At 55.1% G+C, this 17,181-nt stretch overlaps 1 protein-coding gene across 3 annotated transcripts in view; it reads right to left on the bottom strand.

Moving 5' to 3' along the window:
* Positions 1-825: 825 nt before the first annotated feature.
* The window catches only part of IGSF9B (immunoglobulin superfamily member 9B), a 40,702-nt gene continuing 24,346 nt past the window's right edge, over positions 826-17,181 (bottom strand). For all 3 annotated transcript variants that reach the window (XM_030964926.1, XM_030964925.1, XM_030964924.1), the window contains 8 exons: positions 16,669-16,844; positions 15,857-16,083; positions 14,944-15,028; positions 13,503-13,664; positions 12,732-12,777; positions 9,796-11,427; positions 1,556-1,677; positions 826-1,148 (listed from right to left, as the gene is read on the bottom strand). In XM_030964926.1, coding sequence (XP_030820786.1) covers positions 925-1,148; positions 1,556-1,677; positions 9,796-11,427; positions 12,732-12,777; positions 13,503-13,664; positions 14,944-15,028; positions 15,857-16,083; positions 16,669-16,844 — 2,674 coding nt within the window. In that variant the 3' untranslated portion in view covers positions 826-924. The remainder of the gene's footprint in view (positions 1,149-1,555; positions 1,678-9,795; positions 11,428-12,731; positions 12,778-13,502; positions 13,665-14,943; positions 15,029-15,856; positions 16,084-16,668; positions 16,845-17,181) is intronic.

Raw genomic sequence — 17,181 nt, forward strand, 5'->3', positions numbered from 1 at the left:
CGCTCGCACGCCCACGTCTCCCCCTTTGCCGTTATGGGTAGGGATTAAACATCACACAGTAAAGAAATCACATCACCACGCGGCGCTGAAGAACATTTGCCTGAGATACACAGAGCAGTCGGGCAGAATTAATCAAACCCACCCTCATCAAAGCTGGCACACGCCACACCTGGAGGGGGAAACACCCTCAGATCGCATCAGCCCCGCACCTGCGCGCTCGCACGGCATCAAGCACACGTCACCGAGGCTCAGGTGCATTTGCACACAGACAAATGGTGATTTCTCACATTGATTTGAAGGCTCGGGGTCTTTCTGGCTTTTCCCTTTCAGAGATAGGTAAGGAAAGATGTCACGGATGGTTTTGCTGCTGTTACCTTCACATCAAAGGAGGCTGGGAAGGGGGAGGCAGGGAGATTTTTACAATTACATCTTTCCTGGGATTATTTGGTCATGTTTTTATCATAATCAGATTCATGGGATTACCAGTTCCCGCCTGGGTTGTTAGGTTCTTGTCACTTAATTACACCCTGTGTCATTCAACTTCTCCTGGCGATTGAGGGCCAGCTGCTCAATCCCACACTTTCCCCCTAAACGCGCGCTGCCGACGCAGATGTCAAAAGCTCCATCCATGCCTTTGAAGCCTAGAGATCTTTTCCGAAACCGAGGTGCAACACCCCCCTTCCCACCCCACCCAAACTGTTTGGGGTGGGGGAGAAGTGAATTTGAGGAACACCCAGCCCAAAGCATCCTCCCCAAAGCATCCCCCGGGTCCCCCCAGCTCGTCCCCGCCATGAGCCACCGAACCCCTCAGAGAGGTGACAGCTTAGGGGTGTCCCCCCCTCTTTCCCATCACCTCCATCCCCCCGTGGTGTGACACCAGCTCCCTCCACCGCTCCTGTTCAACCTCCTGGCACCGGCGCTACGCTAGAGCAGGGTGGCGTGTCCACTGGTGTCATCGTGGTCCACGCTGTTGAGAATGGCTGTCTGGTCTTCAGGGAGCTGCCGGTGGCAGAGGTCGTCCTTCAGCGCTGAGAGCCGGGCGAAGGGGTCCTGACGAGGGTGTCTCTTCTTCTTGCGGAGGCAGACAGCTTCGTCAGGTGACAGTACCTGAGAGCTGGGAGGGTGCTGAACCTGGGAGGCAGAGCCATCTGGGAAGGGGGGAGAGAAGGCAGATGGGACTGGAGCCAGCAGCAGGCAGAGCAGAGCGCTTTGCTTGCTGAAAAAGGGAGGTGACAGCAAGCCTGGCCCTGAACACGCAGCGTGGCAAGAAGGGAGAACGCTGGGCATCAGGGAAAATGAAATTAACACTCAAAATCCAAACAAATGACTAAATATGGGAGATGCATGGAAAGGACTCGGTTTGGAGGAGCAAAGGAGGGACAACCTGCAGGCAAGCAGCCCGGGGAGACATCCCTTTGGGAGGCAAGGAACAAGGGCAGCATCCAGGAACGGGCTTGGAGAACCCCAGCGCTGGAGCCGGCAGGGATCTGCCCAAGCTCTGCTCACAGCAGGACACAGGGAATGCCGTTGGGGACCGTGGGGTCCTCGCACTCACTGGGTTGTTTTCTGGATTTCGAGGAGCCCTTGGATGACTTTTTGGGCTTCTTTATCCGCTGGTATTTCAGAGCTTCGAGCCTCTCAGGTGCAGCAGCGTCCCCGGGCGGAGATGGACGTTTTCTAGGAAGGAAAAGCAGACACGCGCCATCAGCGGCTCCCGGCCACGCTCGGGCCTCTGGGCGTCCCCGGTGGGGGATTGGCCGATCCCAGCTGGCTCTGCCGTGGAAAAGGAAGAGGTGAGAAACCCAGGGCCGAGGGAGCAGGGCCAGCCAGGTGTGCCAGAGCACGGGATGGAGGAAGTGAGGCGTCCCCGCTGTGCCCCTACGTCTCCTCCAGGTTTTTGAGCGGCACCACGACCCGGCCGGTGCCACGTCCAACGTGGGCATCCCCAGCTCACCTGCCTGCCATGCCAACACTGCTAGACAAAACAGGACGGGGCAGATCCTATGTCCGATAAGGCATTTCTGGGAAGTGATAGGAAACCCCTTGGGATGGAGAGAGAAGAGAAAGAGATAGGCAGAAGCGGCACGGCAGCATCGAGACGGGCACCACGAGCCACCCGGGGCGGACAACACCTGCACCACAAACAGCAGGGAGGCAGGATCCTGCTGGCCCTGCTCCCACAGCCAGAAAAACCAGGGGCCACACAACAGACAGGGACACCAAGGGCACACACCGACAGAGCTGGGAGAGGTACCTCGTTCCCAGGTCCCTGTGAGAAGCGACAACAGAAACGCAACAGCACAGGAGCATCTGCTCCTGGAACAGCAAGAGGCTGGGAGCTGGAAATGGAAACACTGACAAGGTTTTATTGCAAGGACAAGGAGGACGTTTGCAAAGGGGTGCTTCCTGCAGGAGAGCCAGCAGGTGCAAGGGATAGTTTATCAGCTGTACCCCCTAGGGAACTCTTCTACAGGAACCAGCTCAAGGCGCAGTATCCTCCCCTTTGCAAAGAGATTTTTTGTTTTATTTCCTTCACTGTACCTGCTTTTCCCATCCAAGGCCTGGAAAGCACGACTGCTGTAGAGAGCAGAGCATTAGAGGAAAACCTTTTCCTTAGGAGAGCAGGCAGTCCAGCTCTTATCTATAGCACATCACAGCATCCCCCCTTTTTGCTGCTTTCCCATCTCCTTCCCCCTCTCCATTTTACTTCCACAACCCTCCAAGAGTCACCAATGCCTAATGCCACAGAAGTCTGAGGCCATCTGGGATAAACCCAAGTCACTTGCAGACAAGGTGTCCAGAGAAGATTGGAAGCTTCCACAAAGCAAACACTTTAAGCCAGGCTCCAGTGAGGAAAGGAGATTTAAACCAGTCTGCTGGCACCCTTCAGAGGAGGAGATGATGCTCTTCTGCTCTGACAACTTGGTCACCAGGGGTCAGCAACCAAACCTTGTCACAGGAGCCACACAGAGGACAGTGCTGATGGCAGCTCCTGCATCCATCTGTGACCAGGGCAGTGATCAGCAAATCCCACAAGCCACGGGCAGCAGGAGGGCAGAAGAAGCCACCTCAGCTGGCTGCAAGGGGCAACACCAGTGCCTTCAGACTCCTGCTGGGGCACAGAACCACTGAGGAGGATGTCAGCAAGGTGTGCCCCATCCAGCATTGCAAAAACACCGTGGCTGCTGGCAGGAGCAGCAGGGCAGGGGCGAGGACATGGGCTGGAGCACAGACCCTGCACTCCCGGGCTGTGGTACCAGAGTACACCCACCCACGGAGAGTCTGGAGCTCCTCATCTCCCCTGGGGTCCAGGAAGAGCCTGGCTGGCACTCAAGACACCCTGCAGGCTTTCCCCCACGGGTCCTCATGTGTGCAGAGCACAATGTGACAGCAGCACTTCCCATTCGACATCCCAAGGGTCTCCAGAGCATTGAAATTTCAGCTGGAGCGCATAGGCAAGGAGCTCCCAGGAGATTTTTCCCCTTGGGGAGCAGAAGGGTTTTTGGGTTTTTTTTGAAGATGAGTGTGATTGCGAAGCTTCTCAGTTTTGCTGGCAGCAATGAAGAGCACCCAGGGAAGTGCAGTGTGAGGTGAAGAAGCAGCTGAGGCGCAGCAGACGCAACAGAAACCCAAACACTGGGCACAGAAAAGCTCATTTTCATGTTTTCACTGGGCACAGAAAAGCTCCTTTTCATGTTTTCCAACGCAACAGAGACGTCAGGGTGCAGAAGGTTCCTGGAGAGCCTCTGTTCCAGCTCCCAGCAGAGCATCACATCAGCCAAAGATGAAGCAGCTCATTAGACATGCCGGGAGTCCCGCTGGCTGGATCCAAGCTTTTCCACATCCAGAAGACAACGTTTACATTTGCAGAGCTCAAACGCCTTCCCAAGTGCAATCAGCCTCTTGTGAGAGATGCTGCCAGCAGCAGCTCTACCGTCTGAGCTGAACCAACTGAGCTTCAACCATGCTGGCTGAAGGCAGGACCACAGTGACCCACAGGCCACGGCATGGCATTCCCTGCTTGAATGGCCAATGTCAGGCTTTTCCCACTTAGAGCCAGCATTCTGTGGGGTGCAGATGAGTTGCATTCCTGCAGGTATTTGGCTAATGGTGACTTCAGCTGCTCCAGCTCCATTGCACAGAGAGTTCAGGTGTGCCAAGCCCTGGACAGCACCAAGCTCAGTGATCCTGCCACCATCCTGCCCACCAGCACCTGCCTTTCTACCACCTCTTCCCACCACCCAGACAGCTTTTGCCACTGTTATTAAAGCTCAGCTTGTAAAAGTCTCTCGCTCTTTCCACTCTTTTTTCTTTCTAAGAAGAAGCTGTCGTGGCATGCTGACAAAATTAAACAGATTTACATGAGGGATTATGAGGAAATTGCCTGAAGCTCATTTCCACTAGTTCTCCGTAATTGAACTCGTATTTATACACACAAACATAAACAGTGAGTGCACTGAACCCATGTGTCACCATAAATACTGTCTGACCTCTGGCAAGGAAGGGATACAGAGGACAAAACGATGCTACTCAGCAGCCAAATTTTATCTGCTCTACCCACCCTTTATCTCTTCAAAGGGTGCCGATTCTTCCAAATTAATTTTCATTTTAAGCTCAGCCAAAAGCCTCTTCCTGCCCCCAGAGTTCACATATTGGGCAGCTGCCCACGCATGAAGGAGGTCTTGAATACCAACAGATGAGATGTTTAGGGAGGTGGGCGAACTTCTTCTGGAAACTTCAGCATAGAGCCAAGCAAAGGAGCTTTGAGAAGCCCACGTGAACTCCTGGCACCAACCTTCTGCGAGGCACCACCAACACCTGGAGCAGCAGCTTTCCTTGAGTCTCCAAAGGAAAACCCTTCTGCATGAGCACGTGTCTGTACTGCATGGACTGGGAGGTACTAGAGAAGCCACAAAGGTACTGAAGGACCTCCAAGAGTCCCAGAGCAGGAAAAGGAAGTAGAGGAGAAGTATCCAGCCCAACACACATCACAGCTGCTCTTCTTCAAATGTCCTTCCATGTACAAAGCAAAGAGATAAGGGAGAAAACTCCTGAAATCATCCACTCAGAAGGGGAGCCCATATAAAGGAAGGGTCCAGGAGATTCAAGGATCCTATACATATATTTATATATATTTAACCTCATGGAGGTCTCAACACACCCTCCCTGTCTCCTCCTCTTCTTGAGCCAAGACACTGAAATCCAGGAATAGTTTGGGCATGTTAGAGCATCCACTTGGACAAAGTAGAGTATCCACTTGAAAGGAGCCCACTGTGTCCTTCAACCCTTCATCCTCCTCACATGAAGAGCTCAGTTCTCCTACACGAGGCTCCTGCAAGTCAGGATTCCCACTCTGCTCCGAGGCTGCTGCCTCCATCCCGGAACGCTTGGGATCCTTCCGCACAAGACGTGCCAGAGAAACACCGCGGTGACAGCCCCAGGCCAGGGCTGCTGCTGCTGCCAAGGCACCGCCAGGAGGGAGGGAGGAAGGGGCTGGTCACAGTGGGGAGCACACCAGAGAAGGGGTGCCCTTCTACAGGTCTGCAGACACCACAACTCATCTACACAACGGACTTCACCACCATGCTGACGGAGAGGAGAGAAGGCGAGGGAAACGGGGCCGGGCTGGACAGGAAGAGGGGGATACAGTCATGGGGAAGGGGAGGGGAGAGAGGAAGATAAATGAAAAACAGGAGTGAGAAAATATATAAGGAAATTAAAGAGACTGAAAAGAAAAATAAAGTAACGATAATAATAATAATGATAATAATAATAATAATAATTAAGAAAGAAAAGAAAAACGCACTCAGACAAGCGGACTCACAACTTCTCCAAGCGGAAGGAGGCATGGAACACATGCAGAGGATCAGCACATGGACAGTCTTTAAAGGGGAACCTGTTTTCTTTCAAGCGGGGAGCAAGGGCTGCTGCTCCTCCCGCACGCCTGGCGCCGACATCCCTTGGTCACTCAACGCTACGCCACTGCCAAGCCCCCCAGCTCCCTGCACTGGCAGTGCTGCCCTGGCAAGGGGGGCCTGGGGAGGCCACCCAGGGCAGGCTGCCGTGCCGAGGGGCAAGGGAGCTTGGTGCCTTGTCTGTGGTTTTTGGGTTTCCCTCTGCAGGGAGACGACAGCCCCCTTTTCCCTGTTTCAAGATGCACGCTGCATCCTAAGAGAAGATGGGAGAACTCCTCATGCTGGCTCAGTAACTGCATCATTTATCCCTGCCCATGCATAAAAACCACCTGAGTGTCACCTAGCAAAAGCCACCATGCCGCAGCAGGGAGCTCACATGCTGTCTCTCCTTCTCCTCTCAGCTTCCAATGCTGCAATAGAGAAATCTGACTGGCCTGGTATAAAATCCCTGTGCTCTGCATGCACTGACAATTTTATGACCCCAAATCATCAAGAAATTACTCGGCTGGGCTCTCTGCGGGATTCCTCGCTTATTGAAGTGAGATTTATTCTTCTGGTTTCCCCTTTTTGGGGATAATGACTCTGGAGTTGCCCCTGTGACTGCAGCTCCCAGCAGCACCCTGGAGTAGGACACACTGCTGCTCCCACCCTGCTGGGCAGTGTCACCCTGCTCCGCAAAATCCATCAGCCCACAACAGCCAGCCAGACCTGGGCAAGAGCCACACCAAACTCAAACATGAGCCTGGACTCACCTCTGCTGTGCTAAAGCCATGTCTGTTCATGTCCCTAATGCTGCCAGAGCAGGGAAGTGTCACAGAGCAAGAACAAACAGCCACATCTTCTCTGAGGGCTTCCCCATTTCCCAAAAAGCCTGGCACAGCCCAGATCTCACCAAGGCTTGGTGCCAGCTTTGCTCCTCACGGGATGCCCTGCTCTGGGATCAGCAAGGAAAAACAGAAGGAGAAGGCAGCCAAGTGCTCAAGAGATTTGGAGGCTCAAACAGGATGGGTTTTGTCATGCCAAGAGGATGGCTCCTCCATGGAGCACACACACCCAACACCCCCTCCTCGCCAATCCTGCTCTCCCCATCCCAGGACAACGCTCCAGGTCAGCTGGAGGAATTCCTCTCTCCTGGAAACATCTCCCTGATTTCTCTAGGCATCCCACCTCTCTCTCATGAGGCTCTTTCCCAGCCCAAAAGGGCTCCTCAGGCTATTGGAGAGAATCAGCCAGGACCTTGATTCTTCCCAACCAAGGCAGCAAAGCTTAACCTTTTGTAAGACCTGTCCTAAGGAAGTTTGGGCATGGCCATGCCCTTAGAAACAGGCCCATCTACAATCCCATCTCTGCTTTCGCAACCAGCCTGGCTGATGGCCAAACAGGTCAGTGCTGCCAATCCTCTGGGCCACAAATTACTATTATCCCATCTGGATTTGGCAGTTTTAGTGATATTCTTCTGCTTCCAAGGTCTGAAAACCATCTCCAGATTATTCCATCCCAGTTCCAGAAATGCCCATGGTTATCTAGGAAACCAGCCCCATGAAGGCAGCCCAGGAGGAATTTTCTTGGAAGAGTCTTTCAAGATCTGCTTAGGGCAGTTTAATTACAGCTGGGTCAGAAGAAGCCAAAGATTTCTCCAAGGAGAATTTCAGGTATGGAAGGATTTTCTCATGACTACACCTGTGATGGGAAGGCAAAAATATCTTTCTGGCAGCCTGAGACTATGGTTCTGCTGCTGCCAAGCATACAATCCATCTTGGGAGAAAGACTTTTCCCATTTTCTGTCATTGAGGAGACTTGGGAGAAAGAAAACAAATCCAGACACTGCTGGAAACAAAATTCTCCACGTGCTGGACTGCAGTTGGAGACTGATTTTTGGAGCCCACTCTGAGCACGCTGTCTGCAGCTGGCAGCTCCAGAGGTGGCTGTTTTTCCTGGCTTCAAGGGGTGGCTGTGGGCTCCTCCTGGTTTGGATCATCCGGGACAACCCCAGCTCAACAGACACCTCCCTAACACCACACAGCCCTCGTGCACCCTGCCAGGGCCAAAAGTGCCACGTGTGTCACCAGCCCCAGAAAGGAAGGGTGGCCCAGGGAGACGGCAGCTTGGCTCATCCCAAACCCCAGCCCCGAAGGCAGGGGAGCAGCGTGTGCTGCTGGGAGGGGAAACCCAAAAGCCACAGAGACTGTGCGTCCAGAGGTGTTTCCTAGTGTTTTCACATTCCTTATTCCCCTTTAAAGGAAGAGATGGTATTGGAAAAGCCCCTTCCGTGTCCCCTGTCATGCCCCGCTCCCAGCCACCCTCCACAGCACCCACACCATCCTTTCGGACATGGATCACCCTTACCTATTGAGCTGAGGAGAAGCTTGTCTCGACAACACTGCCCAGATAGCTGAGATTAATCAAAAACAAAGCAGTTATCAACACCCGCAAGGAGCCGAGCTCCGCAACACATCAGCACGTCAACAACTCCAAAGGAAAAAGGAGGGAAAGAAACCAAACTGAAACACAAACGAAACGAGGCTGGAGAAGAAAGGGGGAAAGAAACAGAAGAGAAAGGAAAAGAAGAAACAAAAACTATAATCAACAAAGCGAATGGATACACTGCATAAAAGCACGGACAACAGTGCTGCTCTAACACGGCTCTGTCCTGGAGCTGGCTCTCCTTGGCATGCCCTGCTAGACACATGAACCTGTGACTATGTCCCTGACTGCATCGCTCCGTAGCTGGGTTTTCCAGAGGCACAAAGAAGTCATTTCAGGCTCATCCAGCTGCTCTCCCTCCCCATCCTCTCTCCCCTGAGCCCTCCTTCCTTCCGTTCAGTGCCGGAGGGATTTGCTAAGGCCATAACGCTTCCAGGTACCAGAGGGCGGGAGTGAAATGCGGAGGGCACTGCGGGGTGAAACGCTGCCTCCCCCCTCCCCAGAACACAGCCTCTCCTCCGAACGCCTCCGACCGCGCCGGCTCCGCGGGGTGGGAGCCCCGGCCCCCGACTCCTCTCTGCCACAAGCCGGAGGAGGGGGCTCGACCCCACCAGACAAGAAGCCAGAATGAAGCAAGACGAAAGGATGGGACGAAAGCACGGCTACGGGGTCTAAGGTGCTGTGAAAGACGGAAGGAAAGAGGAGAAATAGAGAGAAAGAGAGAGAGAGAGAGACGCTTTTGCCTGGAGCAACCCTGGTACCTGGAAAACCAGCCGCTACTGTCTAGTGCAGCCACATCCCTCTTTAGGGCAGGATCTGAGCGTGCCGGCAGCCTCCCGATCTCCGCTGGGCTTAGTTTATTTTTATTTTTGCTCCTCTCCTGACATGCTGCTGGTGTGGCTAAGTCCTTGATCTCTCCCTGCCCGCGTCCTGGGGCTGCAGCATCCCTTTTGCAGGTGGGGCGGTGACCGTGATAGCTGTTTCTGTCATGCATTAAAGCTCTCTAGACTCCGTGGGAAGGAAGAGGAGGAAGACAGAGGCGCGGCGGCGGCGGCCCTAACGTTCGAAGAAAGCCAAGAGCCAGCAGCTAGAAGAGGAAACAACCTCCAGTGACACCAGGACACTTACCTAAGCGAGCCAGGTCTTTGTACACCTGGTAGATGGCCCGTAGCCCGAGTTCATGGCGCTCCCAGATTCCCAAGGGACTGGGAAGGTCGCCTGCCTAAAACCCAGCGCTCTCGGGCGGCGGCCATGCAACCCGTGCCCGTGGCACCAGCCTCTGCCTAGCAAAGCCCGCGGGACGCCATCTCCAAAAGGGATGCTGCAGCGTGCCCAGAGAGACCCTACCAGTTGGGATGGTGATGGCAGGGAGGGAGTCAGAGGGAGTGGGTAAGGCAGGGTGGGGGAAGCCAGGAAGGGGCCAGGAGGGGGGTCACCACGGGGCTCACACACTTACCCTGTGGCAGCTACCGTGGTGGTGGATGTCGGCTCCGGTTGGAGAATCTCCTCGCCAGCCCTCCTTGGAGAAGGGATGTCTCCGAAAACATCCATGGTGTCCACGGGCAGGGAGGAGCCCTGGGAGTTGGAGAAGCCGGTGCCCACGGGGGTGAAGGCGGTGGTCGGTCGGAAGCTGGGGCTGTCCCCGCGGCTGCTCGGTGCCGGAGATCCCGTGGAGGACGGCGTGGATTTGCGGGAGAAGCTGACGGCCGCGGGCGGCTGCAGTGTGATCTCCGACACCTCCGCCTGCTGGATGAGCCCCGGGCGGGGCCGGGCGCGGGCAGTCAGCTCCGGGGAGCTGTTGCGGGAGCTCAGGGGACTTTGGGTCAGAGGAGAAAGCCGTGAAGGTTGTAGCACCACCTGATGTAAACTGGGCTCAGCCCTCCTGACCTGCCGAGGGCTGGGCCGAGGTCGGGGTTGGGGCTCGTACCACCTGGTGTCCAGGCTGAATGTGCTTGTGCCGCTGGGGCCGACGGGCTCGGACGGTTCGTGGTAAGGCAACACGGGTATGCCCATACCTTGGCTGGTATGTCTTAGCTGCCCTTGACATCCCATGGGTTGCATAGGTTTGTCCTGCCACTTGGTGGTAGTGGGCACGGAGGATTGACCCCTGCCCGGTGACTTGCCGGTCCAGCTCTTTGGTGCCTCCAGGGGCAGGATGCCCGAGTAGGATGCAGGGACCACCTGGAGGGAGGAGGGTGGTGGCCCCCGAGGAAGGCAGCCCGTGGGTTGGGAGCCCTCAGCCGCCTCGCAGGGCTGGAGCTGGTGGGGGAACGGCGCGGGGGCCAGCTCCAGGCTGCCGAAGGGGAACTCGGCCCTGCCCCAGGGCTCGGGGGACCGGCCCCCCGTGGGGGTCTGGGCCAGGGGCAGCGTGCTGTTGGAGGCATTCTCCCCGTTCTCCTCGGGGATGGTGGGGTGTCCGAAGGGCCCCTCGGGGGGCAGCGGTGGGGAGGACATGACTGAGCTCAGCGGGCTGACTTCTGGCATGTAGAAGGGCGGCGGGTCCACCTCCCCGGGGCTGCTGCTGCTGAGGTAACCGTAAAACTGGTGGTGGAAAGCCCGGGGTGCTGGCGGGCGGGCCTGGCCGGTGGCCTGCAGGGTGCCGGGACCCTCCAGCGCCCGGTGGAACCGGGGGCTGTATGCTGGTGGCTGAAGGTAGGACTCCTGGCTGGAGGAGAGAGGGGTGAGCTGGGCTTTCAGGGCGGTCACGGAGGTGGGGACGACGGGGTCGTCGTTCTCCTCGTCCGACTGCCTGAACTCGGGGTACATGTCCGTCTCCTCCACGAAGGGGAAGCCCTCAATCCGCCGTGTCTTCAGGGAGGGCTCCATCTCGGCCGGGTCCATGACGAAGCGTCCGTCCGGCCCACGGCTGATGAGCTCGATCGGAGTGGTGGCCTCAGCTTCGGCCTCCGCCTTGGAGACGCTGTACTTCTTGCTGCTGATGGCTCGTTTGGTCTTCTTGTAAAGGGAGAGCTCCTTTTCCTTGGTGGGGCTCAGCATCCGCTTGGCCTGAGGGCCCTGGTCGTCAGAGGACTCCGAGGGGGGACGGAGTGTGCGGATGCTCTCGGGACTCACCTTGCCGGAAGACAACCTGGACCACAGGGGAGAAAAACCAAGAGAGGGGACGGTCACCCGGGGAGGAAAGGAGCCCTTCCTGCCCAGAAGAACAACTCTGGATCCGGGATGCAAAGTGCTACCAGCTCTCAAAAGAGGAACCTCTGGGAGAAATTGGCAGGGGCTAACCAGGATGGCAGAGTCTCACCAGCGGCAGTGCACAACATCCCTGCTCCTTGGGAGGGCAGCTCGGAACACTCGGGGCTGAAAGTTCACACCAACACCTTGCAATAAGCTCCACCAACACCCCAACGCCTCACAACAAGCTCCACCAAGACCTTGCAACAAGCTCCACAGCCCCACAGGGAAAAAGAGCTTGTTTCCAACTCCTTCTGGGCTTTCCTATGTCCACCTGAGCTATCCATGCCCAGGAAAGGGCCTGAGAAGAGGGACATCAGGCAAATGTTCCCTCCCACACAACTCAGCATGTCACTTGGAGATGCTGACAGATCATTTCAGACCAACTCTTTTTCCCATTATCAACACTCAGACTTTAGGCTGAGAACCTCAAAAAGCAGAGAGCACCAGGACAGTTCCCTCATCCCTATCCAGAGAGCCTTGGACAAGGAGGATTGAGAGGCAAAAGACAGCAGATCCAACAGGCAGTGCAGGTTATTTCAGAGCAGTGGATGAACTGAAAACAAGTAAGATTCAGATCCACCGGCACCAGGACATTTTCCAGCAGTTGAGGAGCCAAAGAATGAGGTGTCCACATCCCAGACTCTTGCACTCCCACTGGGAAGATGCTCCTGCTGATTTGCAGATATACATGCTTTTGATGGGCTCTGCAAGGAGCTTCTGCAGCACCACAATCCACCACCTTTGGGTACATGTGGAAAAAGGCTTCAGCAGGGTACTCTTCAGGAGAAAAGATGAATTTCCCAGGAAAAAAGAGCCAACAGAGAATGACTCAAAAACTACACTGAGCTGGCAGGAAGGACTCCATATGTAGCAGGCTAGTCCTTGTCCTAAGGAGCCCCTTCCAACTGGTGTGGAATTGAGTTCCATCAGCCAACTCCAGCTTTGGAAAACGTTCACAGATCCAGCGGGGTCATCTCATAGCTCAGCTTGCTGTATTTGTCCCTGCTGCTTCCTGCTCCAAAGCCCATTTGTCTCTTGTGAACTGCTGTGTTCCCAAAAGTTCAGGGATCACTCAAAAACAACTCATCAGGAGCAATCAAATAAGGATGAGACATTTCCATTTGAGCTTTGCAATGACTGTAGGAGGCAGGCACCTTGAAGACCCCACAGCCTGGTGCCACAGCTAAGACAGATACTTACGGGGACTCCAAACTCTTCCTGCAGTGGGTTATCGAGAGAGGAGGGTCTGGAAGAGAATAAAAAGGGGAAAGAAGAGAGAACGCTGAGGAGGCGCAACACGACAGAGACAAGACACACTCAACATCACGACAACAAAAGACACTCAACAAGAGGCCAAGGTTTCATTGCTCCAGTGCTTTAATGGTTGCTGACAAGAAACAGCTCCCGTCACAGGGTCCTGCCCGTCCTGCTGCCACAGCCCCGCAGGCTGGAGGAGACGGAGCCGCTTCCCTGCCCTCTCCAGCTCCCCAGCCGCCCCTTTCCCTACCAGCCACTCCTGCATGGAGGCTGCAGTCCCAGCTTTTGGGAAGCAGAGCAGCAGGGTCTCCTCTGGGGTCTTCTCTAGCCCAGCACTGCCCGCTCCAGGCTGGGAGCAGCTGGAGAGCCCATCTCCAGAGGGAACCTGGAGTAGGTGAGCAGTGCCCCCCATCTGCATCCCAGAGGACAGCCCAGTCTAAACCCCCGGCTCTAGCAGTTATCACCACGTGGGAGAGCTCCCTCGGAATTCCCAGGCTAGTTTCTCTGGCGCCTCTTCACCCACCCTGCCTCTCCCGCTCCCGACCGCGGGCGCTTTCAGGCACAGCCGAGGGAGGAAGTCAGGGCTTCACCTGAGGACGCGCACGGACGAAGAAGAGACAGACAGGGAAGAAGGTTACGACCACAACACAACCAGGGGGCAGAAACGAGGGGGAGACAGGAAGGAGGGAGGAAGCACACCGGGAATGGACTCACCTTTCTTGCGCTTGAGCTTGCGTTTGCGTTGCTTGTTGACGAAGCAGGCGGCGAGTGTGCTGAAGAGGATGGCAGCAGCCAGGAAGCAGATGGTGGCAACGATGCCAGCCAGCACCGGGCGGGCTAGGCCCTCGTCCGTCAGGTCGGGTTGAGGAAAAACATCTGGGGAAAAAAACACAGTTCAGTGTTACACTTGCTTTTCATGGGGGCACTGGCATTGTGCCAGTGTCGAACCATGACACCCAGGGAGCTGCCACAGTGTGGAGGCAGTGATAGTCTCCAGGAATGATAATCTCTGTAAAGACCCTGCTTCCAAGCCAGCCCACCCAGGGAGAGCAATCAGCAGTGCTTCAGGGCAAGGGATTTGGTGATCTCACACCAGATCACAGAATCATAAGATAGTTTGGGTTGGAAAGGGCTGTTTAAGGCTGTCTAGCAAAGACATCTTCAACTAGATCAGATTGCCCAAACCAACCTGATAAACCTTTCTGTGTTAGCTGGTGGACACCTACAGAAGAAGCATCCACACCAAACAAACACACATTTATGTCTAAACACACACAACTGCAGCAAATCTGCAGTCACCTCCTGGCTGAATACCCTGCTGTAGCAGCACAAGGCATTTCAACCTCCTTGTCAGTGCTTCATTTCAGCATTCCAGTGAAAACTGGACTGCAAACCCTTTCTAAACAGGAGCACGTGTGAAGCCTCAGCAGACCTCAGCTGTGGGCACGTGCAGATGTGCACCCTGCACACCTCGGTGCTCCTGCTGTGTGCCATATCCAACATCAGCGCATTCCCCCACGGAGCTTTCAGCCTGGCAGAGCAGCTGCCTGGGGCCGGGCAGCTGCCAAACCCCATCAGAAAACCTGGGCGTGAGGAGCAAGGGCAGCGAGCAGTGAGTCTGCAGCAAGCTCTCCTCATCACACCGGCACCACTTGGGGGCAGAGAGAGACCGCGGCATCGCAGCACAGCCGAGCCGGCTTTACAACGAGAGCCAGAAAATCCGGGCTCGCCGCATCCCCATCCCTTCCTGCTGCCCTGCCTTCCCCAGCGCCATCACAACCCTCCTCCGCCTGCCCCTGGCTCGAGGATCATTCTCAGCGCTGCATGTGCAGGGGGAACACGCAGGAACTGCAGCACGTTGCAGCCTCCCTGCTTGCAAAGCCCTTTTCCCTGTGGACTCTGCACTGCAGTGCTACGTTTCCCTCTCTCCACCTTTCATTCCCGCTCCCCGGCTGCGCCAGAGCTTTGTTCTCCAGGCTCACCGCAGAGCCGGGGCGGGCTGGGCTCGGCGGTGCTCCGGGGATTTGTCCTCGCCTGCTCCCATCGGGGCAGCCTGGGCTCAGCTCAGCACAGCCATGAGAGCCCTGCACCCCTCCCTCAGCCCAGCTCACAGCCCCACGGCCGTGGGAAGAAGAGGAGAGGAGCCAGCCCTCACCTGTGCTGGACACGCCAGCGACGTTGCTGGGTTCGCTGATGAGATCCTGCATGACCGCCAGCACGCGGAACTCGTACCAGGTGTCCTGCAACGCCAAACACGCCTGTCAGGGCCCCACACAGCCTCCAGCCTCGTCTTAACAGAACCTCCAACATCCCCATAAAACCCTCTAACAACACCTTTTTAATGTTAGCAAGCCAGGCTTTTATCCTTGCCCAGGGGGTGTGTGACCGTTTTGTGTGGCCAACCAAAATTCTGGCCTACACCCAGACACAGATATAAAACTTTTCATCTATTTATACGCTTTCATCAAACAAAAATTATTGTTCATTGGTTCTCAATGACACAATTCTCTCTCATTAATTCGTATTCTATCCTCTATTGGTTATTGATTTCTCGCTTCTTATGCTAATTAGTGCATATTTTTAGTATCTTTTTCCTCCTGTAGGGACTTTCTAACGTATACTGAGACTTTTTTAGTCTCTTTAGCTTCTGGTTTCTGCAAAATGTCCTTGTGGTCCATAAATCCTACATTCCAACCTCAACAACACATTCTTCTCTCCCAGGCTTTGTTCATTGAAGCATATCAGAGTGACTTTATCAAAACTTTTAAGTCTCAGTCATTTTCTCAAGCTGTGTTCCTAAGAAAGTAGCTTATAACAACTTTATACAAATGCTGGCTAAGATTAATTGAAGAGTAACACACTATTTATCATTTATATGCATATTGATTGTGATTACTTAACACCATTAACTAAAATTATTAAAATGTTCTATCTTTTCCAACACTTGCCCAGCTCTTTGATCAAGCCACTCCAAAACTTCCCCGGAGCTGCAGCAGATGGTGCAATATTATCACAGAACCATGAAGGCTGGAAAAGACCATTGAATTGGGCTTGGTAGGCTTGCTCACCTGGGACAAGTCCTTGGCAAAGAACTCGTTCTCGGAGCCCGGGATGCCATCATCCAGGATCTCCCACTTCTCTGCCACGCGGAACTCCATGATGTAGCGGTCGATGGGGAAGCTGTGGTTGGCGGGAGGGAGCCACGACAGGAGGACGCCTTGCTGTGTCCGGTTGGCTGTTAGGCACCTCGGTGGGGTAACCAACACCAGAGGCTCTGGAGTTGTTACAGGGAATGCTGGGGACAGAGCAGAAGGGACAGGGACACCTCTGAGTTGGGGCAGGGCGAGCACAGCAGATCCTCTTCCACCCGTGCCCCCAGCAGCAGCAGCAGAAGGACCACTGTGGCTGTTCCCACATTCCAGGAGTTTAGGGCACCTCTTGGGAGTCTGGTCTCTTATCACAGAAATAGAAAAGTGGATTTTCAAAAGGCACTGGACTAATGAGGCCGTGACTCCAGGCCTTCCTGCTTCCTCCCACCCCAACCTGAGAGCCCAAAGGCTCTGAGCTCTAACAAGTGATCTCATGCTCTATTAATACCTCCTGATCCCAGCTGAACTTAAGGAAGATCTGAAAGGTGACTGGCACAGCACAGCTCCCCCATGCTGTCTGTCAGGACAAGCCTTCCAGAGCCTCATGCATCCAGCAAAATCTGCAAGCTTCATCCAGGACCCTCCACAAACTATCCCCTACATGGCTGGAAACTATTGCCGATGGTGTTCACCTCCATCTCCATCCCCAGCAGACAGGACACATGGAGCAGGCAAAGACCTTCTCCACACAGAGCTCCCATGTCCCTCCCCTGTTCTCAAGGAGGACCTACCTAGAGTGTTCACAGTGACCACCTCACTGAAGGAGCTGGTGCCCAGCTTGTTTTGAGCCAAGACACTGAACTGGTAGGCAGTCTCTGGTTCCAAGGTGTCCACCAGCAGCCAGCTGGAACCAGCTGGCACAGGGAGAGACAGCCAGTCATGGGGTCCAAACTGGGCTCTCTTCATCCTGCCGAGAGAAAAGGGAGCATCCTCAGGGGGAGGTGTCATTGACAGGGAGGACAAAGAGGCAGCATTAACTTCTTATGCAAAAATGGAGCTTTCCTGAGCAATGGTTTGGTTTGACAGCAGTGATGTGGATGGACATGGGGCAGCCACTCGCCACCCACCTGCCCTGGTGTCCCACCAGCCCTCAGGGGCACTGCCATGAGCTCTCCCCTCTGCCCTGAGCTGGGTCAGGGATAACAGCAGTGCCAACAGCCCCGCTCTGACGCGATCTCCACCAGATTCCCATGGGCAAAAGTGGGAGCTGGAGCATTTTGGTGAGTGCTGCAAAGGGAACGGCT

This window comes from Camarhynchus parvulus, chromosome 24 (genome assembly GCF_901933205.1).
Source record: "Camarhynchus parvulus chromosome 24, STF_HiC, whole genome shotgun sequence".
Lineage (NCBI taxonomy): Eukaryota > Metazoa > Chordata > Aves > Passeriformes > Thraupidae > Camarhynchus > Camarhynchus parvulus.